The sequence below is a fragment of the Tamandua tetradactyla genome, chromosome 11 (assembly GCF_023851605.1).
Source record: "Tamandua tetradactyla isolate mTamTet1 chromosome 11, mTamTet1.pri, whole genome shotgun sequence".
NCBI classification, from domain to species: Eukaryota; Metazoa; Chordata; class Mammalia; order Pilosa; family Myrmecophagidae; genus Tamandua; species Tamandua tetradactyla.
The window spans coordinates 90,174,045-90,193,808 of record NC_135337.1 but is presented as its reverse complement, the minus strand read 5'-3'; the positions used below and the strand labels follow the sequence as shown (position 1 = coordinate 90,193,808).

The 19,764-nt window shown below is 41.7% G+C and overlaps 1 protein-coding gene across 1 annotated transcript in view; it reads right to left on the bottom strand.

The window, feature by feature from the left end:
- Window positions 1–10,005, bottom strand: part of LOC143650658 (uncharacterized) — a 48,930-nt gene extending 38,925 nt beyond the window's left edge. Inside the window, exon 1 of the mRNA XM_077121710.1 lies at window positions 9,947–10,005. Within this exon, the coding sequence (XP_076977825.1) occupies window positions 9,947–9,949 (3 nt within the window). The 5' untranslated portion in view covers window positions 9,950–10,005. The remainder of the gene's footprint in view (window positions 1–9,946) is intronic.
- Between the last annotated feature and the right edge of the window lie 9,759 nt (window positions 10,006–19,764).

The following is a 19,764-nucleotide window of genomic DNA, read 5'->3' as shown; positions in this document are numbered from 1 at the left end:
GCTGAACTGAATGTCAAAGAACAGATAGACAACAAATTCATCCAGCAAGAAAACCCTAGATAAAAGAAGTGAAAGCAATCTCCAGAATAAACTAATTAAGGTAATTAAATGCCTAGATGCCAGCAAAAAATAACAAATCACACCAGGAAAACTGAAGATATGGCCCAGTCAAAGAAACAAACCAACAATTCAAATGACATGCGGGAGCGGAAACAATTCATTCAGAATGTACGAACAGACATGGAAAACCTCATCAAAAACCAAATCAATGAATTGAGGGATATAAAGAAGGCAAGGAAAGAACAAAAAGAAGAAACTGAGAGTCTGAAAAAACAAATCACAGAACTTATGGGAATGAAAGACACAGTAGAAGAGATGAAAAACACAATGGAAACCTTCAATGGTAGATTTCGAGAGACAGAACATAGGATTTCAAAACTGGAGGACGGAACGTTTGAAATCCAACAAGAAACAGACCTATAGGAAAAAAAATGGAAAAATATGAGCAGGGACTTAGGGAATTGAAAGACAATATGAAGCGCACGAATATACATGCTCTGGGTGTCCCAGAAGAAGAGAAGGGAAAAGGAGGAGAAAAACTAATGGAGGAAATTATCACTGAAAATTTCCCAACTCTTATCAAAGACTTAAAATTACAGATCCAAGAAGTGCAGCATACCCCAAAGAGAATAGATCCAAATAGACATACTCCAAGACATTTAATAATCAGAATGTCAGAGGTCAAAGAGAAAGAGAGGATCTTGAAAGCAGCAAGAGAAAAGCAATCCATCACATATAAGGGAAGCCCAATAAGACTATGCGCAGATCTCTCAGCAGAAACCATTGAGGCGAGAAGACAGCGGGATAATATATTTAAATTATTAAAAGAGAAAAACTGCCAACCAAGAATTCTATATCCAGCAAAAGTGTCCTTCAAAAATGAGGAAGAAATTAAAACATTTTCAGACAGAAAACCACTGAGAGAATTTGTGACCAAGAGACCAGCTCTGCAAGAAATACTAAAGGGAACATTAGAGACAGATACAAAGACAGAAGAGAGAGGTGTGGAGAAGAGTGTAGAAAGGAAGACTATGAGTAAAGGTAAAAAGAAGGAAAAATAGCTATGACAGATAAAATCCAGAAGGCAAAATAGTAGAAGAAAGTACTACCCATGCAGTAAGAACACTGAATGTTAATGGATTAAACTCTCCAATCAAAAGACATAGTCTGGCAGAATGGATTAAAAACCAGGACCCATCTATACGCTGTCTCTACTCAAAGGACACAAGGCCAAGGACACAAATGGACATTTACACACCAATGTTTATAGCAGCATTATTAACAATTACCAAGAGATGGAAACAGCCAAAATGTCCATCAACAGACACTTGGCTAAACAAACTGTGACATTTACATAAGATGGAATATTATGCAGCTGTAAGACAGAATAAAGTTATGAAGTATGTAACAACATGAATGGACCTTAAGGACATTATGCTGAGTGTGATTAGCCAGAAACAAAAGGACAAATACTGTATGGTCTCACGGATATGAACTGACATTACTGAATAAACTTGGAATATTTCCTTGGTAACAGAGAAACCATCAGGAGATAGAAATAGGGTAAGATATTGGGTAATTGGAGCTGAAGGGATACAGATTGCACAACAGGACTGAATATAAAAACTCAGAAATGGACGCACAATATTACCTAACTGTAATACAATTATGTAAAAACACTGAATGAAGCTGCATATGAGAATGATAGAGGGAGGAGGGCTGGGGCATAAATGAAATCACAAAGAAAGATGATAAAGACTGAGATGGTGTAATCTAGGAATGCCTAGAGTGTATAATGATAGTGACTAAATGTACAGATTAAAAAAATGTTTTTGCATGAGGAAGAACAAAAGAATGTCATTACTGCAGTGTGCTGAAAACAGATGGTACTTAATATTTTAAAATTTCAACTAATGTGTGAGACTAAAGCAAAAAATGTTTATTTGGTACAAATCTATACTTTGACTAGTGCATCTCCTAATATAACCTATGTAGATAGTTGATTGAACACCTTAAGGACATGGAACTTTGTATAGGACATGAGATTTTGTTGGTTTGTCCAGGTGATGCCCTGATGAATCCCAGAGTGATTTGATCAGTGAGTGGAAAAGTACTTGCAAAGTCCCCTTTGGGGAATGGTGAGAACGGAGGAAAACTCAACTTCCCCACGTTGAATTCTTGATATTCTCACAAGCAGTGTGGACAACCAAAGCTATAGGCTGAGCCCCCAGTCTTGGGGTTTGTTCATATGAAACTTAACTCCACAGGGGATAGGTCAAGCCTACTTAAAATTAAGCCTAAGAGTCACCCCCAAGAGAACCTCTGCTCAGATGTGGCCTCTCTCTCCAGCCAACACAGCAAGCAGACTCACCACCCTCCCCCTGTCTACGTGGGACAGACATCCCAGAATGAGCTGAGATTCAGCATCAAGGGATTGAGAAAAACTCTAGAATGAGCTGAGACCCAGCATCAAGGGATTGAGAAAACTTTCTGACCAAAAGGGGGAAGAGTGAAATGAGACAAAGTGTCAATGGCTGAGAGATTCCAAACAGAGTGGAGAGGTTATCCTGGAGGTTATACTTATGCATTAAGTAGATATCACCTTGTTATCCAAGATGAAATGGAGAGGCTGGAGGGAACTGCCTGAAAATGTAGAGCTGTGTTCCAGTAGCCATGTTTCCTGATGATGATTGTATAATGAAATAGCTTTCACAATGTGACTGTGTGAATGTGAAAACCTTGTGTCTGATGCTTCTTTTATCTACCTTGTCAACAGATGAGGGGAACATATGGAATAAAAATAAATAATAGGGGAACAAATGTTAAAATAGATTTAGTTTGAAGTGCTAGTGATCAATGAAAGGGATCAGTAAGGGGTATGGCCTGTAAAATTTTTTTTTTCTGTTTGTTATATGTTTCTGTTGTCTTTTTATTTCTTTTTCTGAATTGATGCTAATGTTCTGGGAAATGATCATGATGATGAATATGCAACTATGTGATGATACTGTGAATTGGTGAGTGTATGTGTTGGGAATGTTTGTGTTTCTTGTAATTTTTTTTAATTAATAAAAATTTTTTTAAAAAAAGGGAGAATTTAAAATACTCACACATTGCTCACTTGTGCTTTCTCACTTGAGAGAGAAACCCTGAACTTCACTGGCATTCTTGAACCAAGGTATTTTTCCCTGGATGCCTTTGTTTAGGCATTTCTATAGATTTGTTTTAACTGGAACATTTTCTTGGCTTTAGAACTGTAAACTAGCAACTTATTAAATAAATTCCCCTTTTTAAAAGTCATTCCGTTTCTGGTATATTGCATTCTGGCAGCTAGCAAACTAGAACAGGGCATATATGAAAAACCCACAGCTGACACTATACTTAATGGCGATAGACTGAAAGCTTTCCCTCTAAGATCATGAAGAAGACAAGGATGCCAACTGTCACCATTGTTATTCAACATTGTGCTAGGAGTTTTAGCTAGAGGAATTAGGCAAGGAAAAGAAATAAAAGACATCCAAATCAGAAAGGAAGAAGTAAAACTTTCACCATTTGCAATGACATGATCCTATATTTACAAAGTCCTGAAAATTCTGTAACAAAGTTATTAGATCCAATAAACAAGGTCAGCAAAGTGGCGATCAACATGCAAAAATAGGTAGTGTTTCTAAATACTAGTAATGAGCAATCAGAAGAGGAAATAAAAAAAAAAGAATTTCACTTACAATAGCTAGTACAAGAATCGAATATCTAGGAATAAACCAAGGATATAAAGGACCTATATTCAGAAAACTACAAATCATTGCTAAAAGAAATCAAAGACCCAAATAGATGGAAAAGCATCCTCTGTTGATGTATTAGAAGACTCAGTATTGTTAACATGTCAATTCTACCCAAGTTGATTTACAGATTGAACAAAATTTCAATCAATATTCCAACAGCCAAAAAGCTATTATCAAATTTACTTGGAATGGTAAGGGACCCTGAATAGACAAAAACATCTTGAAAAATAACAGAGTTGGAGGACTCACACTTCCTAACTTTAAGGCATATTACAAAGCTATGGTGGTAAAAACAGCACATGGTACTGGCATAAAGAGAGATGTATTTATCAACAGGAGGAACTGAGAGTTTAGAAATAGACCCTCAGGCCTGTGGTCAATTGATTTTTAACAAGGTTGCCAAGTCCACTCAACCAGGATAGAACCATCTCTTTAACAAATGGTGCAGGAACTGAATATCCATACTGAAAAGAAGGAACAAGTACCTCTATCTCACACCTTATACAAAATTAACTCAAAATTTATCAAAGACTTGAACAGATACTTTTCCTAGGAAGAAAGACAAATGGCTAAAAAGCAGACGAATCCCAGTCTGCCCATGCCAAAAAAAAAAAAAGAACAGATGAAAAAAATTTCAACTTAACTAGCTATTATATATATTGGGCATGTCACATCTCTGTAGAGAAAATCTAGTCAAAAGTTTCTGCCCTACAATAATGAATCAGGAAAACATGGCTTTTCTGGGGTACTTTCAAACATATGGCAACATGGTAACAAATGTAGAACTGCATGCTGAGTTTTTAAAAAAATGAACAGAGAAATGAATAAAAAATGGGAAAATGACAAAACATATTTAACAAAAGGTGAAACATCATGCGATGGCTTAACCTTCCATGCTAACTTGCCTAGGCTGTGGTGCCCACTTATTTGGTCAGATACTAGCTCTGATACTGCTGAGAAGGGTTAGCAAAATCAGCTGACTATAAGTAAAAGGGCTTCCCCTCCATAACATGAGTTGGTCTCACTGAATCAAGAGGACGCTGATTAGTATAGACCAAATAGGACAAAAGGTCACCTTCACTAGCAAAGAGCAAAATAAAACTTCAGGTAGATCCCATTTCACACCAATCAGAAGGGCAAAGATGAGTAAATCACATAATCCCAAGTACTGATGCTATAGATATGGAATTAATACATAAGTACACGCAGGTAGTGGGAAGGTCAACTAATACACCCCATTGCCATTTCCTAGCAAATTTGAATTTGGCCATCACCCACAATGTATAGAGGTTTATAACACAATTAAATTTAGGAGAATGAAACGAGTGACAGGAACCATTAAAAATAAAAATAAATTTCCTAACATCCAAACACTATAAGCACTGATGTAAGAGTAAACTAGACTGCCTATGCCTCACAAACCAGCATGTGAGAAGCACTGAGGTAAGGAAAGCAGAGAAAAGCCATTTCAGAGTAATCACGTTAATATTCATCTATGGAAAGCTCAAGAGAGGGAAAAACAAACAAAAATCTGCTTAATAGAAAATAATAAAAGGGTAAAGTTATGACGAAATGCAAAAGAATCAGGGCAGTAGGCATCAACAGGTAATACAGATGCAAGCTCGGGGTGGGGGGGGGGGCGATCAGGAGAGTCTAAAAACTGCCAAGGCCCATTATAAGCTTCAACATGATTCCAATGAGGTTTAAACTGTTATTACTACTAAAACTTAACTGTAAGATATTTATTAAATTCTTCTGTGAATATATCTCAGAATAAAAATGTTAAATATTGAGTGAGTTAGGAAATGAATGATTTTTATTTATCTATATTATCCTTTATTAAAGTGACGATCTAATTTTAATTCAGTTTTGGAAGCAAAAGCTTGGAAATGTGCCAAGTGTCTATACAGAAAGAATTACATAAATGTATCATCATACGCATTTTCATAAAACCAAAGGGCATCAGGAATCATGAAATTTCTTTAGGATTTATTGATAATAATAAGCAAAGGGCATTGCAACATGAACACCATGTTACCTTTTTGTAGGGCGAACGATATGTTTTCATAATTGTTTATTTTTATATGAAGAAACTGCCAGAATGTATAAGAAATTTTTAATACTAATTAAGCAGGGGTGGCTGGAGCCAGAATACAGAAGTGGACTAGGGCTTGCTGGCTGTGAGTCTTCATCCGTTAGACCTCCTTGTCTTATGGATATTTTTAACCACTGCATGCATTTTTATTTAAATTAACATTAAGTAACTTACCTATTGACTTCTTAAAAAATACTTAAACTAGAATGGCTACCAAGACTATTTGGAAGATTTATGAAAATGCAAAACAAAAGTGAGATTTTTCCAATATCTTTGTCACTAAAATGACAAGCGGTCCCAGTTTGTACTTCTTGTCTGACACACTGCGCTATATTCAGAAATGGCTAGCATATTTGAAGCATCAGGGTTTTGTGCATAATCTGGTAAATGTATTAGGATATTCAAGGAAGGATTTGCATAAGCTTTTAGTTAAAATGGAAATTCAATCATCTTCCAAATAGTAAAGCTTTTTAAATATCAAATTTTCCTAGGCACACATAAATACAAAATTTGGATCTAGAAAATGAAAAATGGGAACTTAAATAAACCCATCATATCATGAGGAACCTCCACAAAAAGGATAAAAAATTCTTATTACAGAATGTTCTTGTGTTCCTCACATCTTATATTTCAACCCACCCAGAGCATCACCAAGATATAAGCCTTACACACTCAGGGCTTTAATACAACTATCAAATACCTAGGGAAGTAATAGTTATATAACAGCATAAGGGGAAAGAAGAGCCACATTTCAATCAACTTAGACAAGCCACCTGCTCCACGCAGAATTCACAAGGAAAACCCACAATCAGGTGAAACACACTCCCCAGCATGGATCCAGATGTAACCAAGAAATCAGGAGTCAGGAGTGATTTTGATTACTGAATCATTATATAAATATTCCTTTTTGCTTTCTGACATATTGGAATATACAGAGAAATACCTGAAATCTCTGAATTATAATACAGCTGCCCTGATCTCTGATAATGGTTGTAGAGCCCTTATCTTCTGCCCCTGTGACTGTAAAAACCTTGTAACTAACCTTCATTTGTACCCAGTTATCCAGTTTTCTTGTAATAGCTAAGACAGCCCTCAATGTTTACTAATGAAGGGTCTTGCATAAGCCGAGAGCTAACCCACCCCAAATCTAAAGTTATCTTGATGACCGAGACTGGATCTAGCCAAGTGCGCCCTCCTGACATGCGAGGTAGCTTAGACTTTAACCTATAAGTCACCTATACCCCATCCCACTGTTTTTTTCCATACATTCTGTGACTAAGCATGTAATCAACCTGCAGATGCTCAATACTCAGATCCCCTCTTATTACATCAACTGGGACCACGGCGCTCATTATCCTAAACCCTTTTTTCTCTAATAAAACTTCCTGAATAACTGCAGTGCAGGGAGACAGATTTTGGGCCAATAGGCCATCTGCTCCTACTACGTGCCTAGTAGTTAACTCTTTCTCTCTTTGAAACCCTAGTGTCTCAGGAATTGGTTATTAAGCACCTCGGGCAAAAGAATCCACAGCCTTTGTCCAGTAACACAGACTCTCATCCCTGAAATACGACCCCTTGAATGGGTCAGTCTTGGGGATGGAAGGGAGGGAACCTGAGCAGCCCCAGGAAGTAACTCAGGGAGCCTCCCACTCCAGACTTCAATTCCCCCAATGAGGAGACTCAGCTGATTCAGTTGAAGATCGTGACCCAAATGAACTCTTAACTTCACACACCCCAAGGAAATTTTCTCTAAGTTGGCTACCATTACTAGGAACAAAAAGAAAAAGTTCCAGAAACAGCCACGAGGAAACTACAAAGACAACTTCATTCCCATTCCCATCTGCGTATCATCTCCAGCTTCTCTTAAGATGAAGGGTCTTGGGCCTGCATTTACCTCCCTCTACAGCCTCAAGATTGGCCTCAGCTTGGAGTGGACGCCTTAGGCCTCTTCTGCTCCCTGGTCAAGGTTAGTCCTTGCTCTGGGCACTAGAGTTTTAAATTAGTCCAACCCAACATTTGAAGAATCTAGCAAAATCATTCAACCCATTGTTTGTTTATACATAAAAGAGGGACAAAAATTGCAAAACACTTTTTATTTTTCATCAACACATGTATTTATTCCTTTCAGAATTTAAAGGTGCTGGTTAATTATTATTTCAGGACAATAAATTGTTGGGCAAACCATCAACTGAACACCTCCAGGCATTACAAGTCTCATCACAGGGTAATTAACCTCCAATGTCCAGGTAACAGGAAACAGAATTTCCCATTACACAAAATCACCACCCTATAATGAAGAGAAAGTAGTATTTTCAGAAATCTTCTAAAATTCGCTAATTTATCCATCACACTTTTTGGGGGTGGAGTGGGGTGGGTGGAACTGTATTCTTTTTTGGTAAAGAATAATAGAAATATTTTCTCTTCTTCCCTGAGATTCCTTTCCCCAACAGCATTCTCAAGGCTAGGACTGGGAATCCCATTTCTTTTCACCCAAGAGAAAAGAGCACACCTGAGAAACTGCGTGGGAGAAAACAGTCAAGAATTTTTAACAAATGCAATGTAACACCAGAATATTTATTTTTCTGAAATTCGCCTCTTCTGGCATCTCTGAAATATTTTATCTTGCTCTCAATCTCTATTAAACATATTAAACATTTCGCATTTACTGAAAAGAAACAACTGAGGCTCATTCAGTGACTAAATCTTGTCACGGGGACAACGGGGGACGTGGTGCAGAACTGGAGCGAGACCTGTCCCACTCTGTCCACTCGGGTCATCTCACCCCAGGGACCTTTCCCCTCCTGCTCCCTGACACCCCTTGCCGCTTATACGGGTGGCGCGCCCGCCCCCAGGTCCGCGAGCAATTCGCTTTGCAACGCCCCACTGTTTTTTTTTTTTTTTTCTTTTCGGTTAGTTTTTCTCCCTTCACTAGTCTGTGAGAACCCAGAAAGAGGAGTCATTTCTACCTGTGGTCCCCCTCAACGCCAGCCTCCTGTAGGTCAGAAACAATTGGTCTCCAAAGAAGGAAACCTGGTTTTGGGCAATAAAATGCCCAGTGTACATGCAGAGGTTATGTTTTACACAAAGGGTATGCTTCGCATATCCGAGGCTCCCTCCCACGCAGCGCAGCCTGCGCCTCCCCCGAGGTTCCTACCCCCACCCGGGCTGTCCTCAGGGAGGAGAAGACCCCGGAGCTGGCGATCTTCCCTAGACTCTCCAAGAAAGGTGGCAGCTCCAGGCATCCTGGTCCACCCCGGGCAGGACCAGCCAAAGGCAGGAGAGCGGGCTGAAGGGACAGCGCCACCAGCAGACGTCCCCAAAGCGGGACCCCAACCCAAAGGGCTCCCGCAGGATGCCTGTGCCAGGCAAGATGCGGGGAGGAGAGGCCCAGGGATTTTATACCAGGGTGTGAGGCAAGACATTAACCTCCGCTTTCCTCTCAAGCGAGATCGCCACAAACAACAGCACGTCTTGAGAAGGGTCCGTCGGTCGCACCGGGGAAAACGGACGCACAATGAAAACACTGCAGCTGTTTGAGATGTAGACCCGGGCAAGGTCGACGAGGCCCCGCTTCCCCCACAACTGAAGTCTCCGCGAAAACGGAGGCGCCGGGACCCCACCCACCGCCCTGCGCGCTGGCTCTCTGCGGGTCCTGGGGGCGCCTCCCAGGCGCGAACCCCACAGACCGAGGGAGACCCTCCCCTGAGGACCTCCGCGCCCACCCCCGAGCCCCGGGAGACCGGGGCGGCGGCGCTGAGGGGCCCAGGAAGGGCTGCGGGCAGGGGCGCGGGGCGGCGCGCGGGGACTGGACTGGACGCCTGGGGTCCCGGCGGCCGGCCCGGCCCCACCCTGCGCACCGAAGGGGCTGCAGCCCGAGCGCCCCCTGCGGACCCCGAGACCCGGGCCTGGAGCGCGGAGACGACCCGGGGTCCCGCGCCCCCAGCTGGCGCCGACCGAGAACCAGCCGCGCCTTCCGCCCCCCAGGCCCGGGCCCCCGGCCCCGCGTACTCACCATTTCCGCTCCGCGGCCCGCGCAGGGGACAGGGCGACGCGGCGGGGAAGGCGAGGCCCGGGGGCGCGCGCGCGCGGCGGGAGCGGAAGCGCCCACGCGGACTAGAGGCGCGTCGCCCCGCCTCCTGGCGCCCCTTATTGGATAGTTCTCCAGACCCCGCCCCCCTCGGGACTGCGTGACAGGCGGGCGTTGAGGCCTAATGGCTTCTACCCCACAGCCCGGTCCTGAAACCCGACTTCTACCTGGGGACGTTCGCGTTTAGCAGTGCTCCCTCCCTGCCTCCCGGAAAAGACACTGGCATCTTCTAGCAGCTCAGGGGAACCTTCCTACTTCTTTCTCGGGGTCACGGGCACGGGGTCACGGGTGGGCGCAGGGACCTCCAGATTCACATTCCAATGCAGCCATCAGGACTGTCAGCAGGACCCAGTGGCCACGCCGGCCTGATGTCCTCCAGCTGTCAGTTGTGCGGGGTGAGGCTGCAGGAGCGGTGGGCAAGGCTTCTCTCTTCATTTTCAGCCACTAAAATAGTCATCTTACACACTCAGATAAGGGAAGACCCTTATTAAATACCTGAAGAAAAAAAAAAGGAGTATGTGGCAGCAATTTTCCATAAAGGAGTCAAAAGGGAGAAAAGACAAACATAGGACCCACTCAGAGAAGCAGCCTGCCCAGTGGTGGCCAGGAAACCCGAATCTTAGACCTGCTTCTGAGCTCGGGGCCAGAACCTGCTGAGCTGTGGGTCAGTCCCCGGGGATGGGGCAGGAAAGCCTTCCCCCCTCTCCCCTCCACAGCGTGGGGAAACGCTCCCTCTTTTGGGACCTTAATTTCCTCCGTTGATGAAACTCCCACAGGGAGTCAGTTAAAGGATCTGACCTAACTAAACCCTCAAACTCAACTTTCTAGAAGATGAGTTTCGGCCAGAGAGTCTTTCTCTAAGTTTGTCCTTCGCACATGTTCTCAGTATGCACAGATAATCAAAGAAAAACTTTTCCACAAATTTAAATTTAGGATCTCACAATTTATTGAGTGATTCACGAGTGGGGCAGCATCCCGTCCAAAAAGTAGAAGGGACCTCTGCTATGGGGCTGGAAGGAGGTACCCATACAGGAGGAAGGCAGAAACAAGTGAGGAAATGTTCTGCTTGGTTGACATCAAGTTTTCATTTTACATGGGAGGGGGCAGGGTGTCTCACCAATGGGGGAGCAGATACATGTTGATTAAGTATGACATGCGTGCTTATCCACTCTGATAAGACTTGACTGAAACAAGTTTTATCATCAGGTGTTGCTTATTTGCAACTCTCTAGCTTGATTATGTTTTCTCCAAAAACTCCTGCAGGTTAATTGCTTTTGTCTTCTAGAAAAGTCCATCTCGGAAAGGGGTTCCCTCCCAGCAGGGCCCAACGCAAGCAGCCACTGGATTTTTTTTTTTTTAATTTTTTTATTAATTAAAAAAAAATTACAGAAAGAAACACAAACATTCCCAATATGTGATCATTCCATTCTACATATATAATCAGTAATTCACAATATCATCACATAGCTGCAGATTCATCATCCTGATCATTTCTTAGAACATTTGCATCAATTCAGAAAAAGAAACAAAAAGACAACAGAAAAAAATAAAATGAAAACAGAAAAAAAACCATACACACCATACCCTTTACTCCTCCCTTTCATTGATCACTAGCATTTCAAACTAAAGTTATTTTAACAGTTGTTCCCCCATTATTTATTTTAATTCCATATGTTCTACTCATCTGTTGACAAGGTAGATAAAAGGAGCATAAGACACAAGGTTTTCACAATCACACAGTCACACTGTGAAAGCTACACTATTATACGATCATCATCAAGAAACATGGCTACTGGAACACAGCTCTACATTTTCAGGCAGTTCCCTCCAGCCTCTCCATTCATTGGATCTTAAAAATGACAGTCTGTCTCCACCAACTCTGCATGGCCAACCCGTGCAGAGAGGATCCCCTGGTAACCACAATGACAACTTCAGAAATGACCCCATCAACACCAACTGCATAGAGTGATGCCCTGATGAATCCCAGAGTGATTTGATCAGTGAGGGGAAAAGTATTTGCAAAGTCCCCTTCAGGGAATGGTGAGTACAGGGAGAAACTCAACTCCCCCAAGTTGAATTCTTGATATTCTCACAAACACTGTGGACAATCAAAGGTATAGGCTGAGCCCCAAGTCTTGGGGTTTGTTCATATGAAATTTAACCCCACAAAGGATAGGTCAAGCCTACTTAAAATTAGGCCTAAGAGTCACAATCAAAAGAAACTCTCCTGTTGCTCAGATGTGGCCTCTCTCTCCCGCCAAACCAACAAGGAAACTCACCACCTTCCCCCTGTCTATGTGGGATATGACTCCCAGGGGTGTGGACCTTCCTGGCAACGTGGGGCAGAAATCCTAGAATGAGCTGAGACTCAGCATCAAGGGATTGAGAAAACCTTCTCGACCAAAAGGCGGAAGAGTGAAACGAGGCAAAGTATCAATGGCTGAGAGATTCCAGAGTTGAGAGGTTATCCTGGAGGTTAATCTTATGCACTGAGTAGATATCACCTTGTTATGCAAGATGTAATGGAGAGGCTGGAGGGAACTGCCTGAAAATGTAGAGCTGTGTTCCAGTAGCCATGTTTCTTGATGATGATTGAACAATGATATAGCTTTCACAATGAGACTCTATGAATGTGAAAACCTTGTGTCTGATGCTCCTTTTAGCTATTATATCAACAGAAGAGTAGAACATATGGAATAAAAATAAATAATAGGGGGAACAAATGTTAAAATAAATTTAGTTTGAAATGCTAGTGATCAATGAAAGCGAGGGGTGGGGGTATGGTGTGTATAATCCTTTTTTTTTTCTGTTTTCGTTTTGTTTCTTTTTCTGTTGTCTTTTTCTTTTTCTGAAGTGATGCAAATGTTTTAAGAAATGATGAATATGCAACTATGTGATACTGTAAATTACTGATTATATATGTAGAACAGAATGATCATATGTTAATGTTTTTGTTTGTTGTTAATTTTTTAAATTAATAAAGAAATAACTTAAAAAAAAGACCAACTGCATGTGGGACCCTTGCTTTCCAATGTTCTGTGGCTTCTCTCTTAGTGCTTGTTCTGAGAGGCTGGAGGTACCCACAGGGAAACAGGTTCCCCGGGAAGAACCGAGGGGCCCTTTGGTTCCTCTGAGGGCTCAAGCTTATTTCAGCTTTGAGTCCTTGGCCTGCAGCCTCTGTTCCCCTCTCCAGGCTTTTCATCTCCTTTGTACCTCCATTGATAAGTGAAATAAAACCCCAAGTCCCAGGGATCAAGAATGCAGCAGAGCTGTTGCTTTCCTCCTCTGTTTATGTGAGACCTGGCAAATAATTATTCCTTTCAGAAAACAAAGTTCGCCTTTAACCACTGTTTTCAATATTAATAAGCTTTTATGTAAAATGACTATCCAATTGGAAACTCTCTCATTTTTCTTGAGCTTCAGTCACTCACTGGTTTTCCTCCATTCGTGGTTGTCACCGGGCTCAGCTGCCTTGGCATTTACATGCCTACTTTACCCACTTGAAATGTTCTCTCAAAACCCCTGCACCTCATTAATACCTGTCATCTATGTAGCTGAATCCTACAAACTGTGAAAATATCTTTCCTGTGCTGGTTTGAAGCTATTATATACCCTAGAAAAGCCATGTCCTTTAATTCTTATTCCATATTGCTGGGTGGGGTCTTTCTAATTGTTTCCATACAGATGTGACCCATCCAATTGTGGGTGGTAGCTTTTGATTAGGTGGTTTCCATGGAGATGCGTCTCCACCCACTCAAGGTGGGGTTGCTTACTGAGCCCTTTAAGGGGGAGCCATTTTGAAAAAAAGCTTCAGAACCAACAGTGCCCACACAGCTAGAGACCTTTGAAGATACCTAAAGAAAACGACCCCCGGGGAAGCCATTGAAGAGGCCTGGATTGAATACTAGCAGTCCTCACCATGTGTCTTTCCAGCTGAGAGAGAACCCTGAACGTCATCGGCTGTCTGAACCAAGGTATCGTCCCTGGATGCCTTAGTTTGGACATTTTTATAGGCTTGAATTAATTTGGGCATTTTCATGGCCCTAGATCTGTAGACTTGCAATTTAATAAATTCCCTTTTAAAAACCTTACTGTTTGTCATATATTGCATTCCAGCACCTTAACATACTAAAACACTTTGCCATTTGAGAAGTCTAGCTTGCTCCCAGTTAAATTCTCCCATAGCTTTCTCATGTCCCTCATTTTAAGTGATTGAATTGAAACTCTCCTTCAGGATAGACTGTGATATTTTGGATAAGTACCAGGTCCATTTTGTTTACTTCTGTTTCTTCTCGAACTGTCACACCACCTGCTCCCTGAGGTGCACAGTGACAATTGCCTGGTAAAAATACTGAGAGTCTCAGCACAACCCTGAGAAATCCTTGCCCTAGAGGGGGTGGGTGAGTGCCGAAGGCATTTCCCAACCTTTCCTCTCTGAAAAAAACATCCCTTTTCTGGAGACTTTCAGATGATGGAAGCAGAGGTAACATGGTTCACTTGGGTTTCGTGTACACGATTTAACTTTTCAAAGGTTATAAAGAAAAGAATGAACCCCACGAGTCTTGACAGGCTTCCCCTGATTCTGTAAAGTGCAACGAACAACTTTGCACATGGAAAGAACCAGGAATTGCTGAGTTGGGAAGAGAGACATTGTCTGAGGAGGTGACATTTGGGGTGAGACCTAACATAATTAATAAGGGATCCTGTGAGAATGTACAAGACAATGCAGGGAAAGGCAAGGCAACCTGTAGGGAGCGCAGGGGTGAGCCCAGAGAGACTCCACAGGGAGATGGAGATGCAAAGGTCTGCAAAATATATCTGCACTAAAATATGTTTATGGCAGTTTAAACAGAATGTAGAGAACACTGGATGTGCTGGTTTGAATTTGTGGACCCCAGAAAAGCCATGCCCTTTAATCCTCATTCAGTATTGCTGGGTGGGAGGTTTTTTTTTTTAATTATCCATGGAGATGAGAGTTACCCAATTGTGGGTGGTAGGTAACCTTTGATTAGATGGTTTTCATGGAGATGTGTCTCCACCCATTCAAGGTGGGGTTGCTTACTGGGGCCTTTTAAGAGGGAACCATTTTGGAAAGAGCTACAGAGCTAAGCAGCCAGAGACCTTTGGAGATGAAGAAGGAAAACGCCCCTGCGGAAGCTTCCTGAAACAAGAAGCCAGGAGAGAAAGCTCGCAGATGTTGCCATATTTGTCATGTGCCTTTCCAGTTGAGAGAAATTCATCAGCCTTCTTGAATCAAGGTATCTTTCCCTGGATGCCTTAGATTGGACATTTCTATAGACTTGTTTTAATTGGGACATTTCCATGACCTAAAAACTGTTAACTTGCAACTTATTAAATTCCCCTTTTTAAAAGCCATTCCATTTCTGGTATATTGCATTCCAGCAGCTAGCAAACAAGGACACTGGGATTAGGTCCTTTGGAGTCTACTCTGTAGCAGTACCAGGCACTTTTCCTTAGGATGTCTCCTTTGGTTTCCTTTAAAACAAAAGCAAAACCCTCCTTCCCCACGCGTCCATCACAAAGGTATTCTCTTACATTTGCTGCTAACATTCAAATTTACCTTTCAACTTTCCAATGTGAGTTAACTTTTATGCATGATGCCAGGTAAGGTTATCTGTTCATTTTCTTGCCAGTAGCTATCCGGTTTGCCCAGCATCATTTGTTGAAAAGACTATGCATTACACATCAAATTCTCTTAGCCCATTTGTCAAAAACCGATGGATTGTAAATGAAGGGTTTCATTTGTTGGACTCTCAATTCTGTCTCATTGATCTTTGTGTCTAATTTTATGTTAACAAGGCACTGTCTTGATTATTGAAGCTTTGTAGTCCATTTTGAAGTTGGCAAGCATGAAATCTATTTTTTTTCCCTTTTCCCTTCCTCTTCCCCTCCCCCTCCCTTCCCCTCCCCTCCTCCTCCCCTCTCCTCCCCTTCAAATGCAAATGCATCTCCTCGCTTTTAGTGACCTCTTCTGAGACATACTTATGTCTCACGGGCTCTAAAGTAATGTGCCTATAGTGGCCATGTCACTCTCCTCCCTAAAAATTTTAACAAACCACTGTCTATAATAGCTCTTGGTAAACTACAGCCCATGAACCAAATCTGGCCCATCACCTGGTTTTTGTTTTTTAACATTTTTATTGCATAATATAACATATATACAAAGCAAAGAAAGAAAAAAGCAATAGTTTTTAAAGCGGTCTTCAAAATAAGTAGTTCTAGGACAGATCCCAGAGTTTGTCATGGGCTACCATACCATCCTCTCAGATTTTGCCTTCTACTACTCCAGAATACAGGAGGCTTGAAGGAATAAACTTTTTTTATCATCACAATCAATCCTTTTCCTCTTTCCTGTGAAAAACAACATGTACACAAAAAAACAATAAATTTCAAAGCACAGCACCACAATTAGTTGCAGAACAGACTTCAGAGTTTGATACGGGCCACAACTCCACCACTCTAGGTCTTCACTTCTAGCCACTCCAAGATACCAGAGACCAAAAGAAACATCAATTTAATGATTCAGCAATCATATTTGTTTGTTAAACCCTACCTTTTTTGCACAACTCCACCATTACCCCTGATCTTTCTATCCCACTCTTTAGGGGTACCTGTGGCCCACCACCTACTTTTATAAAAAAAAAAAAAATGCTTTATTGGAACACAGCCATGCTATTTTAGTTTTCTAAAGCTGCCAGAATGCAAAATACCAGAAACAGAATGGTTTTTAAAAAGAGAATTTATTAAGATGCAAATTTACAGTTGTAAAGCTATAAAAGTGTTCAAACACTTCAGATAACTGAAGTCAAGAAAGGTGAGTGGGTCCAGACAACTCTGTCCCCTGGGAAGGCACGTGGCTGGCATCTGCTGAGGTCTTTGGCTTCTCATTTCAAACAGCTTCCCCAGAGGCATTTGCTTCTGCATTTCCCAAGGTTTCTGCCTGTATGGGCACTGAAGCTTTTTCTAAAATGTTTCCCTCTTAAAAGACTCTAGTAAGTGACTTCACTCTTAATGGATGGAGACACATCTCCATGGAAACCAACTAATCAAAAGGTCCCACCCACAATTGGGTGGGTCACATCTCCATGGAAATAACTTAATCAAAAGATTCCACCCAGCAATATTGAAACAGGATTAAAGAACATGGCTTTTCTGGGCTATTCAACAGTCTCAAACCAGCACACATGCCCATTTGCCTATGTACAGTCATATTACATATTAAATCATTGCAATAGAGACCACACGGCCTGCAAAGCCTAAAATATTTACTGTATGGCAATGCACAGAAAATATTTACTGACCCTTGGCCTACAAGATGATTTCTTACGCATGTGCAGAACATTCATGGGCCCTGTCCACCAACTGCACAAATACTCCTACTTTCATCACACAGACACATATAGATAAATTTCCAACTTCTGCCTGCTAAGAAGGATTAGAAACAAAGATATTCCAGTAGCCACAAGTGCACCTTGATCACACATGTGAATACTATTCTTCACTAAAAAGAACCAAGTTTCTTTGGTGAAATCGTCCATTCCAAGGCTGTGTGACAAGGACAGTTCCGGGAGAATTTGGAAAATAATCTCGCATTGGAAGGAAAGGAACACTCCAAAAAATGATTATGACATACTGTCAGTACCCAGAAGATATTTTGAAAGCGCTCACAATGGAAATATTTCTAAAAATTTGAGCATCAAAATGTAAGATGAGTGAAGAGGGTATATGGAAACACTACTTTCTGCATATTTTCCTGTTAAACTACAACTGCTCTAAATAAAGTCAAGCATGAAAACAATAGTTTCTCAATCAATATAGGAAATGATGAACCAAAAATGATTGAAAGGGAGGAAATACTTCTTCCTCGTATTAGACTGCAAGATAATACATGGAAAAGATGAGGGCATTAGAAAACCATCACTTCAGAAATATAATAAAAATGGCTTCTAGAAAAATCATCACCAATTTGATGAGGCACAGAATACTCACATAGGCTCAAAGAAGAAAGGCAGACTTCTGGTCGACCAAGGTGGGAGGACAAGACGCTTTCAGTATGCATCCCCCAACCCCCACCCCACGACAGACTCTTTCAACAACTTGCAAGCAGGCAGAGTTAAACAGTTAAAGGGTTGTGGTAATGGGGCAAGCTCTAAATCATGAAAACTAAACTTAAAAATGGTAAGAGGAGCTCATGGTCTCCTCGCAGGACCCTTCCCAAACCCTTCCTGGTGCACCTGGAGCTATGTTGTACTTTCAGTGTGGGTTCTTCTCTCTGTTTCAGAGGAGGCAGAGGAATGCCATATGCACATTGTGACCCCTGTAGGTTGGTGCCAATCTATTGGTTGGCAGACTGAAATACTGAACCAGGATGCTTGTCTCTGGTTCATAGTCTCAGAACTTGCCATGCACACAAAAGCAGTTTGCTGACAGCTAAAGTGGTATAAGAAACAATCAAATCAAAGCGTCCTGGGGCAAATGGTTACTGGCATCAATGAAGTACATGTGGCCTCTATAATATCAGCATCCTCACCAATTTTGGTACTTTTTTCTTTTAGTGAGCAGTATACATTTCATGGGATATCTCTTCTTGTTCTCACAGAACCTAGAAAACTCGCTAACTTATTGGCCCATAAGCTTTCACAACTTTTATACCCCACAATCTGACACACACATGGCTGTAATCAAAGGTAGACACTGTTGGCGTAGCCCTAAGACAAGACAAAGTACACTGCTGTGCCTGTCATGTGAAGTACATTTTCTTATCACTACCTCTAGTAACAGAGATGAGCACGCTGCACTTGCTAAATGAATAAATGCACACAAGATATCAAAAGACTTGTTCATATGCACTGTAAAGATGATACATTTAGGATAAAGCTGTGACGAACATCCCACACCAATTAAACTTGCCATATTCTAATCTCACTCTCCATAGCTTGTGCAACTGTAACCAGAGCCCTGTTGACATTAGAGTTGAGCCCTGTTCTAGGTTCCCAATCTCCTCACAAGAAAGAATTCAGGGACAAGAAGACCAGTAGCAGTGAGTAGTAAAGTTTACTGAAAGGTTAGTACATGCTAAAGAAATAGTGCAGATGTGCTCAAGAGAAACACGTGCCAAGTGGCAAAGGTTAGCTTGTTTTGCAGGGAGGTTTTACAGCTGTGATTTTTCATTCTGACCTTTGGACACCAGGTGTCTTCTTTGTTTCAGGAGGAGATAACTATCAGTGCTTGTAGAGCTCTGTCACATACTCAGAAGTCTGTTTGGGGCACATAGTTTAGTTTAACAAACATGATCCCAGGCTGTCTTTTACCTAAGAGTCTGTTTCGGGCCCATGATTTTACAGACTTTATGGGTTTGGGGGTTTCAGAGATTTAGGGGAAATTCTTGTCCTAGGGAGTTCGCAGTTGTACATTAACTGATTCAGAGCTAGATAGGAAGCCAGGGACCACAGCCTTGATGCTCTATTCTATCTTACCTCACAACAATCAAAGATAGAAGTTTAAGAAGAAAATGGGGGAAAATGCTTTACCTCTCTTAGGTATTTGAGGGTAGTACCCATCTCTGAAATTCCTTCTTGAATGAATTGCATGTTTACTTTCAATTTATTATGTTCACTGGTGAACAGTTCTAGAAGCATATGCTTGGCATCTTCCTGACAAAATATGCCTCAAAAATGTGTTAAGCACAACAAGCAAACTCACTGCCCAACCCCTGTCTACGT